The sequence below is a fragment of the Mirounga leonina genome, unplaced genomic scaffold (genome assembly GCF_011800145.1).
Source record: "Mirounga leonina isolate KUSES-001 unplaced genomic scaffold, KU_Mleo_1.0 Mir_165, whole genome shotgun sequence".
NCBI lineage: Eukaryota > Metazoa > Chordata > Mammalia > Carnivora > Phocidae > Mirounga > Mirounga leonina.
Window position 1 is genome coordinate 50,628,865 of NW_023270415.1, and position 26,064 is coordinate 50,654,928.

At 36.3% G+C, this 26,064-nt stretch overlaps 1 protein-coding gene across 2 annotated transcripts in view; it reads left to right on the plus strand.

Moving 5' to 3' along the window:
- The window catches only part of ZFPM2 (zinc finger protein, FOG family member 2), a 454,092-nt gene that overhangs the window by 75,047 nt on the left and 352,981 nt on the right, over positions 1-26,064 (plus strand). The window contains exon 2 of one of the 2 annotated variants that reach the window (XM_035011728.1): positions 14,989-15,147. The exons of the other annotated variant lie outside the window; for it this stretch is intronic. Within the exon in view, the coding sequence (XP_034867619.1) occupies positions 14,989-15,147 (159 nt within the window). The remainder of the gene's footprint in view (positions 1-14,988; positions 15,148-26,064) is intronic. 2 annotated transcript variants of the gene reach the window in all.

Genomic DNA, 26,064 nt, shown 5'->3' on the forward strand with positions numbered 1-26,064 from the left:
TTCTTATTATGTATTTAGCTTATTTGAAAGAATGTCCTTAAAATCTTAACTGAAAACATGAAGTGTATTTAAAAAATATTAAATTTTTTTAAAGATATTTTTTGTTATTTATTTGACAGAGAGAGACACAGCAAGAGAGGGAACACAAGCAGGTGGAGTGGGAGAGGGAGAAGCAGGCTTCCTGCAGAGCAGGGAGCCTGATGCGGGGCTCGATCCCAGGACCCTGGGACTATGACCCAAGCCGAAGGCAGACGCTTAATGACTGAGCTAAAAATATTAAATTTTATAAAGTAAATATGTTTCTGGGAAGACAGGGAAGGCTTTCCTTTCTTAGTTATTGACATATTGTTTGTCTTATGTCCCAAATTTCTTTCCCTTCTCGAACCCCTCACTCTTAGGGCCCTTAATTTATATTCTTTGACATGATGAAGTAACAGAGACATCTAGGCTGTAAAGCAGAAGATCAGTGCACTCTAGGATTTTTGTCCTCTTCCTCTGCTTTGTCCTGATTGTTGGTTCTTTCTCCCTTTCAGAGGTGAAGATGGCAAAGCCAGGATGATATAGAGTGGAGTGTCTTCCATGGTTCCTGGCTAGGGGCAGGTAGATAACTTAGCTCATGATATTTTTTCCTTATCAGCAAGAGTTCCTGGTAGATTTATGATCTCGCTGGCATTGCAAAGGGACCAAAACTGCAATCCATGTGGAAGGCTAGTCATTCTAAGGGACTTTTGTGGTTATTGATAAAATGCAGATTTGACCATTGGTCCTAGGTTCTTACTACAAATAATAGAAAATGAAACAGCTCAGAGAAAAGATCTAAATGATTTAGGAAGCTAAAGGATAAGCAGGGTTTTTTTCCCCCCACAATCAAGAAATGTTCTTTCTTGTTCTTTGTGCATTATTGTTGCTTCAGCCAATTTCATAGGGGTTTTAAAGGAGTAGCTTTGTGTCCTTATTCATTCAAACATATTCTTAGAAATGAACTTCTATAGTGTAGAAAATAGATTTTATTATCTAACTTATTTTAGAAAGGTTTTTTTTTTATCCCAACAGATTGATTCCTTTTTCCTGCTTTGTTCTAAATTTATTTAAACTTTAATGGTTGAGTTAATGATCTGTCACCTTCTTTTATTTTTTTTAATGTCTCCTTCCTAGATGATCCTAGATACACAAGATGTTGCTCTATCTTATATATAGTAACAAGAGAGGTTGCTTTAAAAATTTGTAACGCAACACAGTATGAATCTGAATTATTCCTTTCTTATATTTTCCTTGCTGATTTGTATAGTTCTTAAGTACTTTTACCAAATTAGGGCAACCTGACTTGCTTTGAGTTGTGTTAAATACAGTCAGACTATCTCTAACTTCCTCACTGAAGGAACTTCTCTCACAATTTTGCAACCCTGCCAGACATGGCATACACATACACTTTGCACCTTATTCCCCACTTCACATACTGCTTCTTTCAAAGAGCTGGTGAAATTTCCAGTAGTTGTGTATGAAATCCTGGCAGATTTCGTGAGAACATTTTAGATCCTCAACTTATCAACAGTTCATAAAAAGATCGGATCTACCTGTGCTCCTCCCAGTCCCTCACTAGCTCTTCATAGGAGGCCACGTATTGTAAACAACAACAACAAATACAACAAACAAAGAAAGAGGTAACGATTTCCCACAGTCTAATTTAGAACTGCCTCGTTTGTGTCGGAGCTTAATTTCCAAAGAGCACGGGAAGCATAATGGAATGGAATTCCCCCACAACTTCTCCATTAGCCAAATCTCCATATGGTACTTGAATAATTCTCAAGTGCGATGGATAAAATATCTGGCCAAACTGATATTGTATGTCTCTTCGGACATGGAAAGGAGGCCTCATAGAAAATGATGGTACAGAATTAATGAGTGGAGCTTTCTCTCAGTGCCTACAACATAGCCCCCAGTACAGGATAAGGTGTTCTTGAGCAAAGTAGAACTAAATATAGAGGAACAAAATGACTTCATGGATTTACTGATGACAGATAATGGTCCCCTCTTATCTTGCCCTGCATACATTGTAGGAATGTCATAACTCAGGTCTGCTTCACTTTCCTATTTCCACTGGTTTGGAACATACGAGTTGTGTCCCAACATGTGGCCCCTATTAGAATAGCTTGGGGAGCAGGATGAAAGTGCTGATTCCTGGGTCCTGTCCTCAAGCTGCTAAATTTTGGGGAGTGAGGCTTAAAATCTGTATTTTAATCAGAACTTTAGAGTGAATCTAATTCACACTAATGTTTGTGTCCATTACAATAGAGTCTAGAGGATAAGACTGGCGACATAGAGGAGGGTGGTAGAACCAATCATAGGCACCAGGATTTTCCACTAGGAATGCAGAGGGAATCAGAGTTTGTTTTCACACACCTTTTCCATACTCCTTGGGTACTTGAGCCAAATGTTAGCCTGACTCGAAGGTAGAATCCTGGAATGGGGAAGATGGCATGGTGTGGGGTGGTGCTGGATGACAGTTACTTCCTTTCTTTGGCTGTCAAAAAGCATAGGGAAATAACAGCTCGAGGGGAATCAGACTGAGTGCTATAGTTAACAGTCAATGGTAATGCCATCCATTCATTTAATTTCTTGCATTTGCTGGTAGGATTTACTTGTTTATATTTTTCTAAGCCCAGAGTAAAATATTTTAGGGATATAAAAGCATGGGGTAGGGGGCTGATAGAATTATTTTTCTAAACAATGATAGAAAGTAATTATTAACTGTATAAAAAATCATCCAAATATTTTGCTTCATGCCATTTACACTATACTGGTTCTAAGTAGTAATTGCCCAGTAGAAAAACAAAATAACAACCAAGAACAATAACAAAAAGAAACTAAAAGCAAATTAAATAAAAATACAACACATCCATGTTCAAGGCAAACCTTTATTTGAAAACGGGAAAACATTTCTTTCTAGTTGATGCAAGTTAGATGTATTTGTGTGGTTATGAGAGTTAGAAACCATGGGTTTCAGAGTGCGAATTCCCCTGCACTTGCTGCCAGTGCAGTGAATATTAGGTAAGTCCTGATGAGTCTGCTATCATAAAATTTTCTATTTGGAGGGAAGGGATGTGCATTTCTTTGGTTGAAGTGAGAGGGTGTTCAGGGTTGGGGACCTTTCTAGGCCTTCATTAAGTATAGCTATATAATCAATACTGAAACAAAAACTTTATAACTTACCACCTTCAAAAGTTAGGAAGTGCATTTTTACTCTTGCAGTTTAAAGGAAGACATGAAATTCCATTTAGCTAGAAAAGAAGCCACCGTGCCCGGTTTTCTTCCCACCTATGATGCCATCCGGACGCTTCGGCTGGAAGCGCGCGGGACTGTGTCTCCTGGAGGCTGGTGAAGGGTTTACGACGCAGGTACCAGGGTCCTGTGAGCTACCAGAGAAGCGTTCATTTATGTGTGCTCTCTGCCTCTTGGCTTACCCTGTAACTTCTGCCGGTAAAGGGGCTTGCTTTTATTCTATTGTAGGCTTTGTTGCCAAAGGCAGAGGATATTTTCTTTTTAAGAGAGCCCTTACATGCTTCCTCCAGGTTGTGACGCTGGGGCAGTGTGGATAGGCTGGCTTTGTTAATACCCACACCCTCCCTGCTCTCCTAATTCTCCAGAGAGTAAGTGTTCTTCCTAAAAATATAGCTGTGTGGGTGCCCTGTATCTTTCGACACTCTTTTAATGCGCTAATACAAAGTAAAAGTCTTTTTGAAGATATATTTTATGGGGAAGTGCTTTCTGGGGCCTCCTGAGATGTTCACAAGTACCGAATCAAGGTACCTTTATGGTGGTTTAATGACAACATAGAACACTTGTTATAAAGGGCCCTTTTGATACGTATCCCAGGGCATGTCACAATTAGAGTGAAGTGAACTTGCTGATTTTGTTTGTACCTCTGCTCACAAAGCCCCCTTCGTCGGGCTAGGCTTTGGCAGCTACAGATGTGTTTTTCTTCGTCCCCCAAAGATGAAGGAGATCTGCCGGAATGGAAATTTGGAAAATTACATAACCACCTGCGAAATTAGGCAAATTCTTACAAAGTTGGTATTCCAGCTGATACACAGGAGCCACAACAATGCTTTGTTTTGTGTGAGGCATTTTTTTTCTGGCTGTGCAAATAACCCGTGTGCAGGACTGTACAGGCTTAGAGAGAATATTCATCATTATTTACTGTGTCAAACCCAAATGGAGGGCCAAATTGGCAGCATTCCAGGAGCAGGAGGCCACACCTATTTGTGAAAAATGGAACAGATTTCTGGAGCTGCCCTCACCTTGACTCTTCGGTTCAAGGTGGTGGTGCTAGGACATGCAGTAGTGGGAGCCGCGTATGTAGGTTAGCCGTGAGGGTTGGCCGCGATGTTGCTCCATAAAATCCCACAGATCAGGCTTGGGTAATGTACTGTCCTGATTATAATAAGGGGTTGGAGCAAGGGATGATGAGCAGGGGAATGTGTGTGACCTGGCTGGGACCGCTCGCTTCACACTGATTGCCACTGATTGATTGGCCAGTTCTGTCTGGGCAGAGTGCCCTTCCTCTTATCTCTCGAAATGCTAGGTCCTCAAAAGAGGAGGTTGAGGAGAGCACTGTGCTATTTGAGGCTCTTGGTCTTGAAGACACTCAAACAGCCAGACCTTAATTTTTAAAAAATGGAGATGCTGTCCCATTTACATAAAGACTTTCTTTCAATACCATAGCCAGACACGTGGGAAGGGCTCGTTAGTAAAACCACTCCCTGGTCAGTCATTTGCATTATGCAGGACTCCTGGAGGGTACAGAGAGGCAACATTTGGGATCAGCCCCAAGTGGTTGCACTACTGCATGCCAGCCCAGAGTCTCTGAAGCGAGGTGATCTGAGCATTTTCTGGACTCTGTAGCATTATTTTGGAGAACGATTAACCAGAACTAAATAAGTAAACCTAACCTGCCACTTATCGGGAGTGACTATATGGAGTTACCCAGGTGAGAAGTAGTTCAATCACAGACCACCAGCTGCGGTATACAAGGTGTCTGTCCACATTTGAAGCGGGAAGCCTGTATTAAATGAAAGATGTCATACTGTTTCTATTAAATGACAGTAATAAATATAATTGCTACTATTGCAAAGTAACTTCTGTATAGCGTTTCTGTTCCTGCATAGTTGATCTCAACGTGGACATGCATCAGAATCACCTGCAGGCTTTGTCAAACACAAGCAGGTTAACCCCTCCTCCCCCCGCCAGAGTTTCTGAAATCAGATCTGAGGTCGAGTCTGATAATTAATTTTGAATTTCTAACAAGTTCTCAGATGCTGCTAATGCTGCTGGTCTAGGAATGACACTTGGAGAAAACCACTGTTTGCTGACAGACTAATTGTAATCAGCCAATGAAGTCAGGCATCATTTCAAAAGCACTTATTTTGTAATTTTTTTCCAGAAGGTTGAATCAACAGTTAATTGTACAAATAAAGAATCATTTTAATAAAGCAGGGTAAGAATGGTGTTATTAAAATGAAGGATTAACAAAAGGGAAATTGATCTATTTGATGAGATGGAAGTTAGATTCAAACTTTATTAGTTAAGAAGAAAAAAAAAGTTTATATGTACAATGACCCAAACATGATGCAAATATTTTTGTGGATTTTTCTCTTCTAATTAAATTTTTCCTGCAAAGCTTTGCAGTGAATTGATATTTTTCCTTCATTTCCTGCATGTAGCTGTACCTACTGGATGTTTTCATATGAGACAAACATGTTGCATATGAGACAAAGAAATGCATACTGATTTTTTTAAGGACCATGCTTGCTTCATCTTTGCCTTATGAAATTGTGTAAGAAAGTTAGTGATGTATGATGATGTAGTCCCAATAGTTTATTTTGCTTTTGTTTCCCTTGCCTCAGCAGACATATCTAGGAAAACGTTACTGTGGCCAATGTCAGAGAAATTACTGCCTGTGTTCTCCTCTAGGATTTTTATGGTTTCAGGTCTGATATTTAGGCCTTTAATCCATCTTGAGCTTATGTTTGTGTATGGTGTTAGAAAGTGGTCCAGTTTCATTCTTCTGCATGTAGCTGTCCAGTTTTCCCAGCACTATTAATTAAAGAGACTCTCTTTTCCTCACTGGATCTTCTTGCCTTCTTTGTCAGAGATTAATTAACCATATAAGCATGGGTTTATTTTGGGGCTATTTTGTTCCATTGATCTGTTTTTTGTACCAGTACCACACAGCTCTGTAGTTAGTATATCATGAAATCTGAAATTGGGATACAGGCTTCCAGTTGTGGAATGGATAAGCCGCAAGAATAAAAGGTATAGAATAGGGAACAATAGTGTCGTGTGGTGACAGATGTAGGTGCACTTGTGGGGCCTATAGTATAACGTATAGAGAAGTTGAATCACGATGTTGCACACCTGAAACTAGTGTAACATTGTGTGTCGAATAAAAAAATTAAAGAAATAAAGAAAATGTATATTTTTTCTTGTATAAGTCTATAACGTAAGTTTTGATTAATTTACTTAATAAATACTTATCAGCCACATATCCTATATAAGAGGTTCTGTGGATAGGTTCAGATCCTTTTCTTTCTTACTCCTAGTGCTTTTAAAAATCCAATGTACTATCCACATATCCTGGGTAACATGTGATGTTTCTGTTGGGACAGCAGTATTCCCTTGGGGGAAAAATTCCCCCTTGCCTGATCCCACATCCCCAGACCAGCTGGCGGGATGAAGGTGATTGGCGCCGACTTTGACTAACCAGGAAGGAACCGTGGATTTCACACTGTCAAGTGGAATAAACTTCCTCCAGCAATGTAATTAGTAATAATTTAAAGCTCTGTGTCTAGATATTTTTTAAAAATGGCTCAGTATTCTCTCTCCTTGATTTGGTCTTCAATTTTATTACAAAAGGAATTATAATTTAATGGAGGAAATAAGAAAAATGTACTAATAACTAGAATTCAGAATATCCAAGAAGCCTTTCCTGCCCTCCCCATGTTAAAATGGAGCTCCATTTTTAAAAAATAAATTTCAGCCCTTGTGTGCATAAAGTTTGTCTCCTTTGCTCGATTATCCAGCCCCTTTTGCTGGGGCCATTCCTCTTGTACTCTGCTGTTATCCCAGTACCTAACACAGTGCCTGCCATGTTCTTCACCCTCAATAAATACTGGTTAAATGAACAAAGAAAGAATGAATAAATGAATACATGAAAGTCTCATAAAGAGAACATAATAATGTATAAGCCTTTCATCTTTTGCACTTATTACCAATTAGGGGCTTTTTATTATTGAAATACATCACAAGCATATAAAAATATATTGTGTTAGTAATGAATATACTCTCATATTTCTTTATGATAGACTTACCATCTTCAATAAACTGAAAATAGCTTTATGGGGCTCTGGAGGGAGACCTGATTACAAAATATTTGAATTTCAATGCCGTCTCTGTCACTAACTTCCTGGGTCAATGCACAAGGCATTTACTAATGAACTGAATTTTTTCAATGCCTGAGTTACTTCCTGAGAGTAGTCATTAGAGACTCTAGTTCAAATTTGTCATATTTCCTCATCTGACTTTATTTTTCCTGTGATATCAGTCGTTAGGCTACTGTGTAAGATTAGTTTACTGCTTGCTAGGTTTGTATATGTTCTAAGCAAAATTGCTCTTTTCTTGTTAACTTTATATTCAGTTAAGGTGAAGGTTCCCAAAGCAAAGCATTTCAGGGCAGGGGGAATTAAAGAATTTAAATTGTTTTTAGATTTATACATAAGAAGTATTAATACTGCCATCTATAAAAATGGCCAAAGATCTTGCAGCAAAGAATATTACTCTATTTTTATAAAATCAAAGAGTTTGGTTTTTTCCCCCTAAAGAAACAATTTGAATAAAACTTGACTCCCTTCCCTTCTTTTTACAATGGAATATGGTCAGATTGAACCCTCCATTAAAAATTCTCTAATATCTTTTTTTGCATTAACATTTCAAAACTCAATTTAAATATTCACATTTTTAATAAACTTAACAAAATTCAGGTAATTTCCTTCAACTTTTTAGATTGAAGGACAGCAGTTGGTGTAGATATAAAAAAGATGTACAGCTATGAGCAAAGCCCAAAATCAATTATATATAAGAAATAACATAACACATGGAAAGAAATTAATCAAAAAGAAGAATTTCTACTATATGATTCTCTGGTCTGCTACCTGCAGGCAACAAACGCAAATGAAAAAAATCAACATTCTTCTGGCAGATAAGAGAAAAATTAATAAAAATGTTTCCTTCCTTCTAGATCCCCTGATGCAACTATTGTTAAAAGTGAGTGACTGCAGGAAGAACTTGCTCGTTTAAATACTATTTTTTTTCAAACTACAGCAATAAGGCTTTATTCTTGCTGTTAAGCTCAATTACATGAGTTAGTATGGATTTGCACTGTCCAAAGAGATCCCTCTTCCCTGCCCCTTCTCATTAAATGGCGCTGTGGGATATGTATGAGACAAATGTAATAGGAACCGAGGGAGAAGCATTTTGAGGTGTGCCTGCAGGGTAATGATGATTCATAAGGAAGTCTGAGTGTAGCAGCTGAAAACTCTAAGAGAGGAACTACTGAGAGCCACAAAATCTGCCCCAGATCAAATTACTAAAAAGATGTTAGTACTCTGAAGATAGAAATATTCCTACTCCCTAACGAGATGGGAAGGGGCACACTTTTGTGGATTTCTGCTTTTTGATTTAGAGTTGAGTTGTTATTTCCCATTTCTGATTGAATAGGCAGGCCATATATGTACAGAATGTATGAAACCTAAAATCTTTCTTAAAATCATCTTAGTAGGTGTAAAATTTTTCTTACATTTTGTATTTTATGAAAATCATTCTGCATTTAATGAAGAACTATGAGGATAGAATACAAGAGCATTAGGCAATAAGACTTCCAATTTGAACATTAGTCCACCACCTCATTTCCATCACATATAGAAAATGTAACATGATTTTAGAATGGAAATTCTATTTTAACTCCTTTTACCTATCAATTAAAATATAGCATGCCTGTATAGAATTTTGATACATTTGTGTATTGCATATTAAATGTGAGCCAGGATTTGTCTGTCCCTAGTTATATTTTCATATTTACCTTTTGAAAGGGAGCATCACATGATCAATTATTATGTAATAATTAAAGCATGGTGTATATTATTGCTCAAATTGTCTGATTTAGAGATCCCTATGTTTTATATATATTAGAAGATTTTGCATACCTTCTTATTTCTTTGTCTGAGTAGATCTTTTGCACATGACTTTAAAGGAGCATGAAACAGGAGTTGGCAACTTGGGGACAAAATCATTTTCATTTTCATTAATTTATTAAGATTTTGAGAAATTTATTCCATTATTCCATTGGTATGCCTTCTTTGTTCTGTGCACAAATAAAATGATATAAAGTTTGTGATGGAAGTTTTAATATTAATAACACTATCAGATATAAAAATGATCTGAAATGTCATACATAAGAAACACCGAAATAAAAAGGTTTGGAAATATTTGTATGTTTTCGGGAGAAACTCACCTAGTAGAATTTCTGAGCACGCTATGATGGATTATTGTAATTATTGGGAATGATAATATTTTAATGTGACTTTCTTCCCACCTGTCAGTAGCAATCAAGGCTGCCCACTATTCTGAAACAGTCTCATTTTGCTAGGTGGCTAGTCTTGTGCAGCCTCTAGAATGCTTAGAATATTAATGCATGGAGAGGAGATTGAATGCTTTCTATAGTTCCATTATGACAATGTATTTTTCTTGTTTTAATCAGAAGGCACGCAAAACCAAACTGAAATGATTTCTAATAAATTAATGCCAGTGAGTGCTTAAGAGAAAGGACCTCTTTTGGGGGATAGCGCATCAAAACCATAGAATTTGGCATTTCTTTCTCCTCTTCATACTTGGCAATGTATTTTAATTTTTGCATAATTTAATTTCTTTCTTGGGTGCTTTATTCTGAAGTGCTTTGAATTTATATGAACGAAGACAATCTGACATTAAGGTGAGGGTTGGTCTAATTTATAGTGGGCTGCCATGGTAGGAAGTTATTGATTGAGACAACATATGTTGGAAGACACATATATTTGACTTAATATTTGGTCCTTACCATTTCTTGCATGTCATCATAGTATTGCTTATTTTGATCTTCTTTCCTCTGAATTCATACATATATATATATATATATATTTTTTTTTCCCCCTTCAAGTGTTCTTTGTCGCCTTCTAGCTCTTATTCCAGTGGCTATGGATAGGTTTCAGGGATTTCTTTAACCATCTGTAGCTATGTAGCAATATTTTCCTCATAAATTCATTTATCTGGGGAGTATGTACTTCTCAAACTGCTTCTTAACCATCCAGCTCTTTATCTTCGTTTTGGTCAGTAATTATGCTACCAGTATATAAGGTGGGACTACTTAATTTTGAACATCCCATTTGCCTTTACCAAGTGCATATCATAGAAACAACCACCAAGTGAAAGATTCTCCCACAATTAGGTGCAGCTTTTGTAGTACAACTCTTGGTACTGGCTAAATGAAAGGCTGTGCCATGCACTGGATGGCCATCTGTCTTGTCAGGTGCTGTGAATCTTCGTAGCTTCAGCTTTATCTTTAGAGGGCAAAGGTAGCTGTGGTCCATTCACATGGTTCCCAAGTACCCAGTTATCTCCTCTTCTGAAAATGGAAGTATTACTTTGTGCCCACCAGAATCTCCCAGTAATCACTATTCTTCATCGAGTATAAAATGTGGGAAGATGGGGGCGCCTGGTGGCTCAGTCGGTTAAGCGACTGCCTTCGGCTCAGGTCATGATCCTGGAGTCCCGGGATCGAGTCCCGCATCGGGCTCCCTGGCTCAGCAGGGGGTCTGCTTCTCCCTCTGACCCTCCTCCCTCTCATGCTCTCTGTCTCTCATTCTCTCTGTCTCAAATAAATAAATAAAATCTTAAAAAAAAAATTAAAAAAAAAAAAGGGGGCGCCTGGGTGGCTCAGTCGGTTAAGCGACTGCCTTCGGCTCAGGTCATGATCCTGGAGTCCCAGGATCGAGTCCCACATCGGGCTCCCTGGCTCAGCAGGGAGTCTGCTTCTCCCTCTGACCCTTCCCCTCTCATGCTCTCTGTCTCCCATTCTCTCTCTCAGATAAATAAAATCTTAAAAAAAAAAAAATTTAAAAAAAAATTAAAAACAAATGTGAAAAGATGCTTACTCATTCTGAGAGACGATTAACAGCCTTATGGGCCTGGCACATAGCACCATTGTATTCATAGCTTTAGGATGTACAGCTAATTATTTGCATTTTAAAATGAGATAAATATTTCTGTTTATACACATTAAGACTATTAATTCTGGCCCTGTGTTTAAATATCTATAAATCAGAGGCAGTTGAAGAGCTGAAATTCAGATTTCCTTACACTTGCCTGCCAAGAGGCCTCAATCAGAAGTAATTTTCTCCATGAGGGCACATGGAGCTCAGTCGTGAGCTTTTTCTGAGTAGATATTATTATTTGTGTCAAATTATGTGTGGTGATTTTTCTGAAGTGGACTTCTGTGCCCACTAATCCCTACGCACGCGGTCCCCTCCTTCCCTCCTTCGTTGGTGCTCTTAATTGTACTTCTGCTTCAAGTGTCTCTTACCCCTTTAAAATGTTAGTTTATGGCCACCGATTATCTGTAAGGTTTTCCTGTTAAGGAAACATGCAATACAGAGAGTAGAGTGAGATCTGATCTTAAACCGTAAATACCACCATGCATTTTAAGAGAAACCTTTTCTTTTTGCCAGAGCTTGATTTGATAGGGTGGTGAAAGGAATGGGTAGTAATTTCACATTTTAAAGCATAGCAAATTCTGTAAATCTGACACTTGCTTTGGGAGAAATACAAGTTGGTCGTTCAATCACCTGTGGCCTGTCCTAAATATTGGTGATGAGATCGCATGTATTTTGGGCAGTGAGCTCAAGAATTTTTCACCTTTCATTTGGGTTTTGTAGTTTGGCTTTGAAAATAATTGCTTCTTCTCAATCATATGCTTGAAATTGCAAATTGATAGCCGGCATATAAAATAAAAGAGCCCCTGGAATATAGAATGTTATATTATCGATTAAGATCTTATCATAATCTTTGATAAATAAAATATAAATATAAATGTATAACTATAACATGGATGGCTTGGTTCGAGGTTTATTATGCACAGTTAGTGGTTTTGTTTCCTTTCAAATTTTCACATGAGCTTTTCCATTTAATTTTTATTAAAACTATTAAGTCTGAATTTGATATACCATAAGAACCAATTTGTTGTCATTGACTATTTTAAATAATTGTTCAGTTACATACTATCTTGAATAAAAATCCTAAGAACGTTAGCATGTATTCTCCGAATTTAATTTTTTTAAAAAAGAAAGCATTTTTATTACTACTGATTTTATTCTTACAATATGCATGAATTATCTTTATAATATATAGGCTTTTATGATTGAAGAGCATCCAGAGATGATAAAAAAAGGAAATTCACTAAAATATATGTGAATTATTTAAAATATTTATTTTACAACTAGTTATTTTTTGTTAGCAAAACTCAGAGTATATATTCCAGAAAAAGTATATATTGTCATTTCTGTTATAACTGATATTAAGGCAGGTTTTTTTTGCAGACTGATTTAGTATGGATATATATTATGTAAATAATTAAATATTAGTAACCAACTATTTTAGTTTTGGTAAAATCTGCAAGAAGATCTTCCTGATTTTTCTGGGGAAGGGATCTAATATTTTGTTTTTTTGTTTTTTTGGGTTTTTTTTTGGGATCTAATATTTTGTAACATATATTCTCAGTAATCCTAGAAGAGCAACAAGAGGTGTCTCAATTTTTAAAGACATAAACTTTAAGCATCTATAAATAAATAGTTAATATGAATTAAGCATTTCAGGAGATATTTGTGTTTTATAGATTTATTTATGAACGAATGTGTCTGTAACTACCGAAGGTTGTTTTGCATAATAGTATGGTATATTAATAAAAGATACTTAAAAATCTTGGGTTTTTGCATCAATTTTTTTCACTTATTAGAGTGTAACCTTGTTCTGCTTAACTAACTTCCTGAGCTTTACTTTGCACATCTACAAAATAAAAATAGTATTAATTCTCGTACCTACTTTATTGGGTTATTTTAAAGATAACATAAGAAAGTGCTTTGAAATCTTACTTGAAACACAAATCAGACAGCTTCACAGGTCTTATTTTGACCAAAATTGTTATTATAATTAAGTTGTTTGAAAAAAATACAGAAAATACTCTATTATATTCTTCATTAGACTCGGAGTTAATAATTAGGATTATCAGATAAGTGTTCTAATGATTATATTATTTTACATTATTATATTTATGTATTCCATGCATACTTGCTATTGACATAATTGTTTTAAGAGTTAAAAAATTATACTTTTAAACTTGAAATAATAAGAGAGGAAAACGAATATGAGATCTGTGACTTTTGAATGTAAAAATCATCATTTTTGTGCAAAATCCATGTTGGTTTTTTTTTTTTCCCTATCTGCCTTGAGTGTAAAAAAGCACATTACCAGAGTGTGTTTGGAATTAAGGCATTCTTTTTTCCTTAACATTTGTTATTTTGAGGAAAAAGAGAAATAACAAATTGTAAAAAGGACAAGGAAACTCTGTAAGAAGTCTTTTTGCTTGGATGTCCCTTAATTTAAATCCATGCAATTAATTTTGTCCATGAAAATGTGTTACTATGAATTCTGCCCTTTTGGAAACTTGCTTTTGGGAAAGCACCAGATAACACTACTGTGCTGTATGTACCTGTTCCTGTTTGCTCCCACATATATAAAAATTGTAACATGTGCAACTATTTTAAATTATTTATAAGATTTCTTCTTTGGCCCTGAAAATTTCCTGGCACATTTCTAAGAAGGAAGAGGGAGACCACCAAAGCCTTTTAAGTAGTTAACCTGTGTGATGAGACTGTGGATCTGAGTGACAATTAGTACAAATTACCATAATTGTGGTCTTTGGATAAAATGCCACATTGCTTCTTTTAGGAACAAATGCAGGCTTCTGCTTAGTAAAATGAGTCGGATACTTTGCTTCTCTGGGGCGGTCAGAGATTCGCAACCAGCCATGTGGTATCTGCACGTAGTCCACTTTAGACCCATCTGAACAACTCCAGCCCTCCCTTTCCTTTCAGTGAAATAGGTCCATTAATGTAGTGCACCTCACTCTCATTCACTCTAAGGGAGTTGTATTTTTATTACTGAAAAAGTATCACATAAATACAAATTACATTTTTTCATTAGAAAACTACTTTTCGTTTCAGAAAAAATTCAATTAATTATGAATAGGGTTATGCTTTCATCAGGGAGAGAAATATGTAATTTTTCTTCAAGCCTCAAACACATATAATGAAATCTTTTCTTGGAATCCACTCTTAAGATGGATTTTTAAAAGTATAGACTTTATTAAAATCTCAGTTCAATTAAAATGCATTCAATTACTTTAAATCTTTATTAAAATCTCAGGTAAAATTGTACAACGATGTAAAAGAGACTTGTACTCTTTACCAGGTAGTTAATTCTAACAAATGAACATAAAGTGCACAGTTTTGCTCTTCGGGAGAGAATTAAAAAAAAAGAAAAAGAAGAAGAAGCAGAATTCTGGCAGCTTTGGGTTTGGAATTGGGGGTGGGGAAGGGTTGAAGATGGAGGTTGCTTTCTGTGTAGTAACTTCAGGCACTGGTTTCCTTCCACTTCTCATTATAGGTCATTGTTTCTTGTGACTATGAAGGTGGCATTATCTTGTGTGAGTCCCTTTGCTGATACTGCTTGGCCTATTTAGAGAATACATTTTTTCTCACCACTTTAATCAAAAGACCCTATTAAAGGATTTTATTTCACTATCTTCTTTGGATGTTTTTGGTACAGTGTCCCTGATTCTTTTTCAAGGGCCTCTAGAAGATGCCATTGAAGAGGAAGAGGAAGAGTGTCCATCAGAGGAAACAGACATCGTCTCAAAAGGGGACTTTCCATTGGAGGAAAGCTTTTCTACAGAATTTGGGCCTGAAAATTTGAGCTGTGAAGAAGTGGAATACTTTTGTAACAAAGGTAATCATTAATGGCTAGACGCAATCTGTGAGTCCGTTTACTCAGATGATTTTGTAAAGTTTAAAAAATGCACTGATAGAGTGTGATGAAAATGCGCAAAGTGCTGATAACGTAATTCAAGAGTCTGAAAGTACCTGCAGAATTTTTTAAACACAAAATGCTACTTTGAGGGTTGAAAGAAGTAATTCCACTTTAATAAGTCATTTTGAATACTTAAAAAAATATTTTCATGTCGATTTGGCCAATTAATTCTAATATATTTTATGTTTATCCTGTGTTCATTTATTCTTTTGCAAGTATTTATTGAATGTCAGTTGTTTGCAAGGCACTGAGTATAAGCACTGAATAGGGCAGATAGTCCCAGCCCCAAAGTTCTCGCTCACTCCTTTTAAAAACTAAATGTTTGAGGGGCCCCTGCCTGGCTTAGTCGGTAGAACACGTGACTCTTGATCTCGGGTTTGTGAGTTTGAGCCCCATGGTGGGCTTAGAGTTTACTTGATAAAAAACAAATAAACCCCCCCCCCCCAAAAAAACTGAATGCTTTAGGTGTTTGACATTGACTTTCAAAACTGAAGATGGTACTTTTTAAGATATTGTCAAGTAAGAAAATACACATTACTTTCCCATCCGAGGTACTCTTTTAACACATTAACATTATTCTGGAAGAAATACCTGAGACAACGTATCTCAGTTTATTTCTACCCTTGACTTGGAGCCAGGTGGCCCTTGCCGGTAACTCTGTCTTCATTGGGCACGTGTACTCATTTGCTTGCTTTTTTCAAAAGTGTTTTTAAGGTTTAAAATGATTTAAATGATTCAAATCATTTAAAATGATTTAAAAAAATTTTTTTCTTACTTAATTTCTTGGCTTTGCAAATGAGATGGGTCTTCTGTCGCCTCCTGCACCGACATAAGTTGGTTTCATAAGTGTTTGGGTCACTTCGTTGGTTTAGAACAGCTGCTTTTGCTGAGTTTACCATGACCGTGTCATAGAGGGCATGACTGTATGCCCATCTGTAGATGTGTGTGTGTGTGTTACGTACCATTTTTATTTGGACATCTGTATTTCTTAGGCAGAGAAATTATGTGAAACCAAGTTTTTTAATGTGTGTAAGTTTGTTGATCAGACTTGACAGTCTGAAATTAAGAATGATGATGTAGGTTCCCCAAAAACCACCACTACACTTATCTCAGGGGCCACATATACATTTGATGTACATTGGTAAAATTCCAGTATGACTTTCTCCTGTTGCTGGTGTGTTAGACACAGAAGAGGTCAGCCACTTCTCATCCCTGGGGTCAGTAGACTCCGAAAAACTGTGGAAATGGAATGGAGGCACTAGCCTCTGGCTGCCCTGAAGTTGAGAAAACCTCCTTGGCAGTTAACGCTCGAAGACCTCAAGGTGACTTTGTAATTTGGCCCTTGTCTCCCACTTTGAGGCTTTTGGTTGAAAATGAGAATGGTATGGACTGAGTAGTCTTTCTTTGGTAGTGTTGACTTAGACGTCAGGCCAAATTAATGTTTTCTGTAGTTGTTCTGGGTGCTAGAACCATTTCTTGATTATAGTAGCCACAGCAATACATGTGAAAGCTAGCTGGAAATGAGGAGTGTTTAAATCTATATTTGAAGAGATTTCGTGGTCCCTTTTTGTCAGGAAATGCATTTTTAAATGCATTGTAGAGAACCTGCCTTATGTTATAGGATTACAGTAAATAGAAGAACCAAGAGTACCACGTATTCTTCTTGTTCTTGTAAAAAGAGTTAGTATGTGGACTCAGACAGTTTTGTCAATTTAATTAATCCAGAGAAGCAGTAGTGATAGGTATTACTAGATTACATTCTGGGATGATCATTGATTAAGGGCTATGCTTAACAAAAGAATATAGAACTATAAGTTTTAAGCTAGTAGTATCTTAGAAAATATATATAATCAAATATATCATTAAAATACAAATTAACATGAAATTATAAATAAATACTCAATTAATGTATTACATGTTATAAAAATAACTTTCTAATGTTTAGTTTGAAATTAGAGAGTAATGATAGGTGGAAATAAGAATTTTCATTTTCACATAATATTTTGCAGGATAAATATGACTGGAACTATTGCAAACTGCTGTTGTCTTACTTAATAGGAAAAGAATTTCATTATTTTACTCTCATAAAATGTGAGACCAGGAGATTTTCACTGAAGTCAGTAGGCACTGGCAGCAAATAGAGCCAGCTCTTTGACAGATATTGCATCCCCTTGAGGTCATATTAGGGATTCCATCCATTTTTCACTTAAGTTGATTAGCAGCAATCGGAAGAGAACATTTTCTCCCTGGAAAATTAGAAACTAATCTTTCTGTAGAAATTCACATATTGGTCTCAATGACACACAATTATGTTTTCTTCACAGTTGCAGGGAAGAAGATAGGTTTAGAATTAAAAGAGTGTAAGTATTTAAATGGTTAATGATGCCACCATCATGATGAGGGAGCATATAAGAACTGTTCTGAAGAAAAATATTTTCAGCTTGGGCTCACTGATGAAGCATATTTTTTGCACATATTTTAATGTCATTTACAACAACATAAAAAGTGTGTGTGTGTGTGTGTGTGTGTGTGTGAAAATGAATTGGATTCTTCAGAAAATTTCTTCAGCTAAAGATCTAGCCATGATTAAGATCTAGCAAGGACATGGTTTCTTTAATGAGTTTCAGGGATAACACTTTTGAACATCAAATGCTTTCTTTTGTATTAAACAAGGGATAGTAGTTTAAAAACTCAGATCACAAAAACATGGTTAAAATACTTAAGTGTTCCAAACAAGGTATTCGGACAGTCAGTGGAGGATACTGAGTGAGGATACACATATAGTTACAGTCTATCTTCATTTGTATCTTAGCAACTGTGTTGTGTATAAAAGCAATCACATGCCATTGTGACTTTCCTTTTTATTCAAAAAAAGTAAGGAAAAATGCTCTGCTTTTTGTACATCTATGAAGACATAGCTTTTCATAAGTAAAAGTTCCTACTTCCTTTTGAAATTGAGCCGCATTATACAGGATATTTTCAATATTTAAAATGATTCTGCTCTTATTGTTGTGGTGTTTTCCTCAGTTCTATATGGATATTGTCTATTTCCTTGTCAAAGGGCAGGCCTTTTTACAAGTCTTGAAGCATTTATTAATATTATTGCTAGTCATTATAAGACATGTGATTAAATATGACCCAAATCACTCTCATAATGTAATAATCCACAGAAATGTCAAAATGTTGGTCAGAATTTTATGTCAACATTAAATGTGTAAAATTCTTAATCAGATGAATCTAAGTCATAAATATTCATAATTAAAAGTAGAAAAGATCACCTTTAATAAACCCTTGTTAGAGTTGCACGCCTAAAATTGGAACCTGACAATTCTGTTGAAGTTTCTTTTGTCGCTTTTTACTTTATGTTAGTTGCATATTTCATGTCTCTATTTTTCATCTTTCAAATGAATGAAATGAACTCTGCTTATTAAAAGATGCTCTTCTCAAAGTTGCTTGCTATCCTTAGATTTTAAGAATTGCAGCAAAATATAAAGCAATCCTTACAATTTGCATCATCCTCTTTTGTGCAATGAGTTTAGATCATTTGGCATCTTGGCTTACAGTATCTCTGAGAGGAAGGAAACAAGCAAGAATTATTTCCTTGAATTTACAGATGACGAAGACATCAAGGCTGGGTCCCTAAGTGCTACACATTTCCTGTGGCACTGGGTTATATGCTTCAGTGATTTGTTTTCTGCCTTTCTTCTGGTTTATATAGTAAACACGGAAGTACATCAATGCATGTTTAGGACTAAGCAAACTAATAATAAATCGAAACATAGGTGGTCTGGAGAGCAACTAGAGGAGTTTTTAGTATGTTACTGTTGTCAGGTGGGAGCTCTTCTATATTAGAGATTCTTGTATAAAGACTCAGAGACAGTAAGTTTCATGGTGGGGTTGACATGGAGTGGTTCTAAAACTGGTCTACTGTTATTAATTATTTGTAGGAAGAGTTCACTCATTGAAATACCCAAGTTTGTTAATGACTGAAATTAAATAAATAGGTCTTGGGTTACAGTCCAAGAGTATGTCACAGGATATGTGAACAGGAAGAGAAGTGTCAGGTCACTATCACTGTAGGCTAGGAGAACGTACTGTCATTAACAAAAGAAACGCCAAAGTAACTATGTCAGTGAGCTTTGAATTATTAATGATTATCTGGAGAAGGTAGTGAGGGTCCCTACAAAGTGTTTCCCGGTGACATCATCTCTAAACAAAGGCTGAAAGGGAAAAGGATGCTATCAAAGTTGATTTTGGAAGAGAAAAAACCTTACTTAGAATCATAGGGTCTTTGTATGGAGAATGGTCAGAGAAATCACTGGGTGAAGTGCTTAGCCTAGACAGATGAATGAAATATTAGATGTCTTCAATCTGGAAAGATTAAGGTTGAAAAAAGGGGGCATAATGGAAATTCATAAAATAAGGTCACTGATACAGTGTAACAATGGACATTTTTTTTTTAAGATTTTATTTATTTAACAGAGAGAGAGAGAGAGCGAGAGCAGGAACACAAGCAGGGGGAGTGGGAGAGGGAGAAGCAGACTTCCCACTGAGCAGGGAGCCCAATGTGGGGCTTGATCCCAGGACCCCGGGATCATGACCCAAGCCGAAGGCAGCCGCTTAACCAACTGAGCCACCCAGGCGCCCCTTACAATGGACATTCTTAACACATTCAAAAATATTTGACACAGTTTGTTTGCAGAAATTAAAGGTTATAAAATAGAAAAATGCATAGCATATTAAAGAAAATAGAATAAAACCTGAGTTACTCAGACTTGGTTTAACTCTAGCCCAGAAGTAATTAATACCAAACCAAAAGCAAACATAAGCAGATATTTAATTAGATTGGCAGAAGCTTCCAATTCTGTTCAATAAATAAATTCAATTCAGCTCAACCCATATATTAAGCATCTGGTATGTGCCAGACCCTCTTCTCGGTGTTGTGGATACAGCAGTAGACAAAAGTCAATCTCATTCTCAGGGAGAGAGACAGACAATAAATAAACAAACTCATATTGTATAATATGATGGGTGACTTTGAGCACTATGAAGAAAAGCAAAACAGGTAAGGGTAATTGAATGATTGTGTGTGTGTGTTTGTGTGTGTGAGAGAGAGAAGGAGATCGAGAGAGAAGAGAAGAGACTCAGGGGGAGGGGGGAGAGAGAGAGAGAGAGAGAGAGAGATTTTATAAGAGTGATGGAGAAGGTGAACTTTGAGCAGACACCTGAGGGAAGGGAGTGAGCTCCCAGTACTCAGGGTGGAATCTGCCCTACCTATGAGAGTAGTGTTGCAGGAAGCCAGAAGAGGACAGCAGAGTGCTAGGGAGTAGGAGAGGTGTAGTCATACCTGTGCAACTTGCTCTAGGAATCTGTTGGATTCCCACCCCCTATGGAAGGCTTGAGTGAGCCACAGAGGGGAGCCGAGGTGTAACTGGGAGAAGAGGCATGGTCATGACGTGTTTGTTTATACCTAGAAAAGAAAGGCCTGCAGAAAGTAAAGGTTCAAGTAGGAAATGGAAACAAGCAATTTGGGGAAGCTGTCAGGAGATACAGATAACCACAATCAGAATCCTCCCTTTAGCCAGGGGCTTGATGAGACTCCATCTGTAGCTCATTAATGTAGTTTCCGGAAGAGCAGTTTGGGGTGTTTGAGGATGATATGAGTCACTTTGCTCCCTTCCACAATACCACATCCTTGTATCAGAAAGATAAAGCGTAGAAGATGTGAATATCAGTGTTGGTTTTATCATTGTGCTTAACTATTTCTGCCAATGGTTTGCCAGACTCATTGAAATGTCCTTCCCCAACATTCCATTTCTTTCTTTCTCTCAGTTTATGTAGTTTTGTAGTTTCGTTTAAAACTTAAGAAATCACTAAGGAAAAGCCATATTTCTCTTTGGTAACAAACCCAAGCCAAGATTATTGGCATTTATCCCCCTTTTCCACGTTAAGGTAAAGCAACAAAAATGTTATCTACATCCTTAATACTGAAAAGAAGAAGAATAAAAAGAACACACTTCATGCAGACTTGGTTGTGGGACTAGAAACTGTTTTTCATTCGATCCAGTGTCACACATATGCACTGTTTCGTTTCCTATTTTCTTTTTATTTTACTATTATTATTTTGAGTTCGGAAAGTCTGTTTACTTGTATTTCATAAACCTGCTCAATCATGATGCTTTCTTTCCTCTCACTTTTGCCTCTAATGACATGTGTTGCCTCCTCTGTTGCTTGGGCAACTAGAATCAGAATCTGCAAAAGGCAGCTCTTACCATAATCACTTTGAGCTCAATAAAGAAGGCGATCTTTACAGGCAACTTAGTTCCTTTTTCTTAACGGGATTAAGAAGCTAAGCTTTTAAAATTCTTACATATAACATTGACATTTCCAGGGTATGTTTGGACCAGGGAGTTCAAAGAGAAGGCATAAAAGAGAAAAGCCAATATGACTTTGTTTTTTACCTTGCTGGAGGAACTGTTTGTGCAAATCGCCTATAAGCTTATTGACCTGAATCTTGACTCCTTGTTTTCTCTGGATTTGGCTGGAGTGGAGACACTGATGGAGCCCTGATAGAGCTGATTGAACAGCCCCCAGCTTTGCTTGGCACAGACCTCCCTTCCCTTCTGCGCCACCTCCCCCTCCTTCCACATGACATTATTGTTCCTTGGCAAACTGTTTTCCTGGACCCAGTACTACTTCTTCTTCTTCTTCTTCTTTTTTTTTTTTCACATTTACTTTAAAATCCTTAAATTTTTCTTACGTAAGTCATATAACAATGCAAAATGGAAAGGAATTCCTTTTAGAATATAGAAATAGAGGCTATATTTATGTTGGGCTTGTACAATTTTTATTTCATGAGATTGGAAGAAAAAATAATACCTGTGACATTGTAGTATCAGCCTTTTATGGCCATCTTAAAATCCCCCAAACACAGTTTTTGTTTGGAATCAGATTTTGTTCTTAAACCACAATTATTGGAATAAATAAGAGAGCATTTGAAGGCAATTTGTTCTTACAGGGACTCAGTGTTTTCTTGGTTTTGATGGAACCAGAGGGTGTACAAATTTTGTCCATGACTTACTTGTGTTTTATATATGAGGGTCAGATCAAGCTTTGTCTGTCTACCTCATCTCTGATCCCAGATATATCATCATAATAAATTCAACAAAATTAAAATGATTGATTTTATGCAGTGTTGAAATGACTCATGATGATATCATTCATATGAATCATGTATGATAATATAGACTACTTTTTTGCATATTATAAACTCAACGTATTGTTTTGTCTGTAAGCTGACCACCAACACATCTTCAGTGTGCAGTCTAAAAACAAAGATATTTTTGAAATGTTAAAACTTGATAAAATATTTAATTACCTAATTCTCTCATTATTTATGAAATAATTTCATATTGTAATTAAGTGTATTTCATTCTGCTTCTACCTGACTACATAAGGTGTCAAGAGATACTTGCTTAAGTTGTAGTTATATTATTATTTTACATCAGGATCATTGTTGATAATAAAAATTGAAAATTAATATAAAATCATGTTTTACCATTTAGAGGAATTGCCTTTTTGGTTTCATGTTTAAATTTTTGTAAGAGAAAGAACATTTTTTGACCTGCAAAATTTACTATAGTTTGTTGTTTTCCCTACAATGTTAAAAGTCAGAAGAAGAGTAAGAATTTATTTAATTTCCTGGTATTATATATATATATATGATATATAATATAATAATATAAATGATAATATATATATGCATCCGGATATTAAAAGACATCTGCATTGTTCATTGTTTTTTTTTAAAGATTTTATTTATTTATTTGACAGAGAGAGACACAGCGAGAGAGGGAACACAAGCAGGGGGAGTGGAAGAGGGAGAAGCAGACTTCCCGCTGAGTAGGGATCCTGATGCGGGGCTCGATCCCAGGACCCTGGGATCATGACCTGAGCTGAAGGCAGACGCTTAACAACTGAGCCAGCCAGGCGCCCCTGTTCATTGGGTTTTTTTTTCACTTTTAATCTAGATGCTGAATTAATCATTAATTTTAGCTGAGTACTATAAGGGAGAGCTACTTATTTATAAGTCCTTTTATTGTTACATTTTCTCAGTGATATTTTGGGTAGAATGAAGAGCCCATGTTTCGTGGAGAAAATAGTTTTGATCAAGTTGTAATTGTATAAATAGCCATTTTTAATTAAAAATGTTTTTTTCTATTTTACTTTGTTTAAAATATATATATATATAACAATTCATACAGGTCTACAATAATATTTGCCAGTCATTTACATCTACTACCTCTTATTTTTCTATTTAAGGAAAATTTAAATTATGAACATAGCATTAGCATTAGAGAACCCTGGGAAGCTAATTTATTTTAATCATATGGAATTAACATAGTTGACAACCTTGAATCTGATTGTTGGTCACATTATGATTTTTGATAAAATGTTATCATTTTAGAGAAACTGATCTCTTAGAAGGAGCCATGTATCCTCTACTTTTTATCCTTAAATTTCGTAAGTGATTTGAGAAAATTTTCTTTGTTCTGCGCTAGCATTTTTGAGATTTAAATCAAATAAGATTTTCGAAGTTCCCAATCTCCTAATATAAAATTCATATTTTCTTGTGAGTATGTAAAACTTCTCACAATGTTTTGATTATCATTTGAGAAGCAACAGGAAGCATGAAAGAATTTGCCCTTCTACTACCTAGCGGGATAATCTTTATCTCTGGTGGGCCTAAATGTAGAGTATATAAAAGGGGGTGAAAGCTGTGGTACGATGAATTTAATTATAGTCATAAAGTCAGTCACTTTTTTGTTGTTCTTAAAAGGTCAAGTAAAAATAACTGGATGTGTTATACCAATGGAGTAAATACTGAGAAGGAATGCAGATCGCTCTTTCAGCTCCTTTTTTGTAGTTCAGTGAGATTCTAGAGATTGGCATTGAGACTACGTACCAATTATAATAATTATAATAATGGTAATAACAACTTTCATTTGCTGACTTCTGAAAAACAGACATCTTGCTGCACGTGTATCATCTCTAATCAACTGACTGTCCTGCAGGGTAGATGCAGTTTTCACCTGTGACTTTCAGAGGGTCAGTAATTTGGCCAAAGTCACAGAACTACTAAAGGTTAATACCGAATTTAAACTCAGGTGGTTATACTTATGATTATAATTATAATGATTATTATACTGATTTGGTGGCATGAGATAAGCCGCAGTTTCTCACTGCCTGTTTCTTGCGAAGTTGTTTTCAGGTAATCCAAATGAGTGGGGACAACCCAAAATGGGTGTACTTGGGCTGAGTCCCTGTAAGAACAAACTGCCTTCAAATGATTGATTTAGCCAGTAATGAACGGCAAAAAAAAAAAAAAAAAGTGTTTACAAATCCATCAAAACTATTTGAATAGGAATTTCAGCCCTGTAGAAATGTTTGCAGAGTGAACTCTTGAAAACAGCTTGACCTTAACACGAAATGAGACCCAATAAAAAGTGGAGAAAGGAAGGAAGGAAGAGGGGAAGAGGGCATTGTTTGCAGGGAAAGCTCGGGGCACTGTGGAAACTTTTCGCTTTTCTGAAGGAAATGCAGTGCAGCAGATGGGAAGAGTGGAAGTGAGATAAACATAGGAACTGGAAAAGTAAGCAATACATTCTAACAGGTTCTGTATCAGAGATCTGGAGAAGTGGAAAGATTAGACAAGGGACTGTTCTGAAACTTGACAGTGGCTGTATCTCAGCCCGTCTCACGTACATACCGGAGATGGAAAGTGGAATTGCTCAGACAGAAGGCTGTGATTATATTTTTCTGACAGTGAGAAGGGAAAGTCTCTTTAAGGATCATTTTTCAAGATAGAGATTTATCAAGGTGGAAATCTACAGATATATAAAACACGTTGCCCCCCTACCTGTTTAACAATGGGATGTGATGTCATTTCTCTTGTTGCATAGAATTAGCGCAGGGCAGTCTATTTTTGATTCAGATGAGCTTTTTTTAAATGCAAATTGTGGTCCAGTCTAGTTAACCAACCCTCAGAACCTCTATGACTTGTTTTTGGCCGCAGAAGCATTGACATGTGTGAGTGTTTATACATGACCACATATGTAGGGAGGCAAAAAGGGGAATATATAAAGAATGTTCTCATTTCTTAAAGATACAGTCATCTAGGAAGGAAAGGAAAATGGGTATAGGTGAGAAAGGGAATAAATATAAGGGGTGGAGAAAACGTTACGTTTGGGCTGGTAAAGGAAGGAATATGTTCTTTCTCAAGCTTCCTTGTTGTGTTGTGCATCTTTCTAGTATAAGGAAGCTGTTCACCAACACACACCTGCCTCATCCAGTCCTTGAGCCTTGGGCTCCTATATCCTGTCCTGGTGGCTAAATACCAAAGGGAATACTGAAATACAGAAACTCATAACAAGAAACAATTCTACAAAGATATAGAGTGACACTAAAAAAAAAAATGGACAAGGAAAATAGCCTATATTCTAAGGAAAACCCAATTTAGAAAAGAATGATGTTTTCTCTGTAATACTGGTAGGCGTGTTGGAGAACTTCTAAGGTAGCCCTAAAAATCAGTTCACTAAGAAGGGGAATGAACTTCAAAAATCTACATAAAATGTGTATCTTATTTTTACACTTAAATTGCCAAATCAATATTAGATATATTCATTTACCTTTTCAGTTTATTTAGCGATTGTTTAGCTATTTTGATATCGAATGGTATATGAACCTAGGAGAGTTCGATGCAGTGTAGTGTAGCTTCAGAACTCCTCATTTGCATAGACTCCTTCCATGACCCTGACCTAATTTTGTAACTATGGC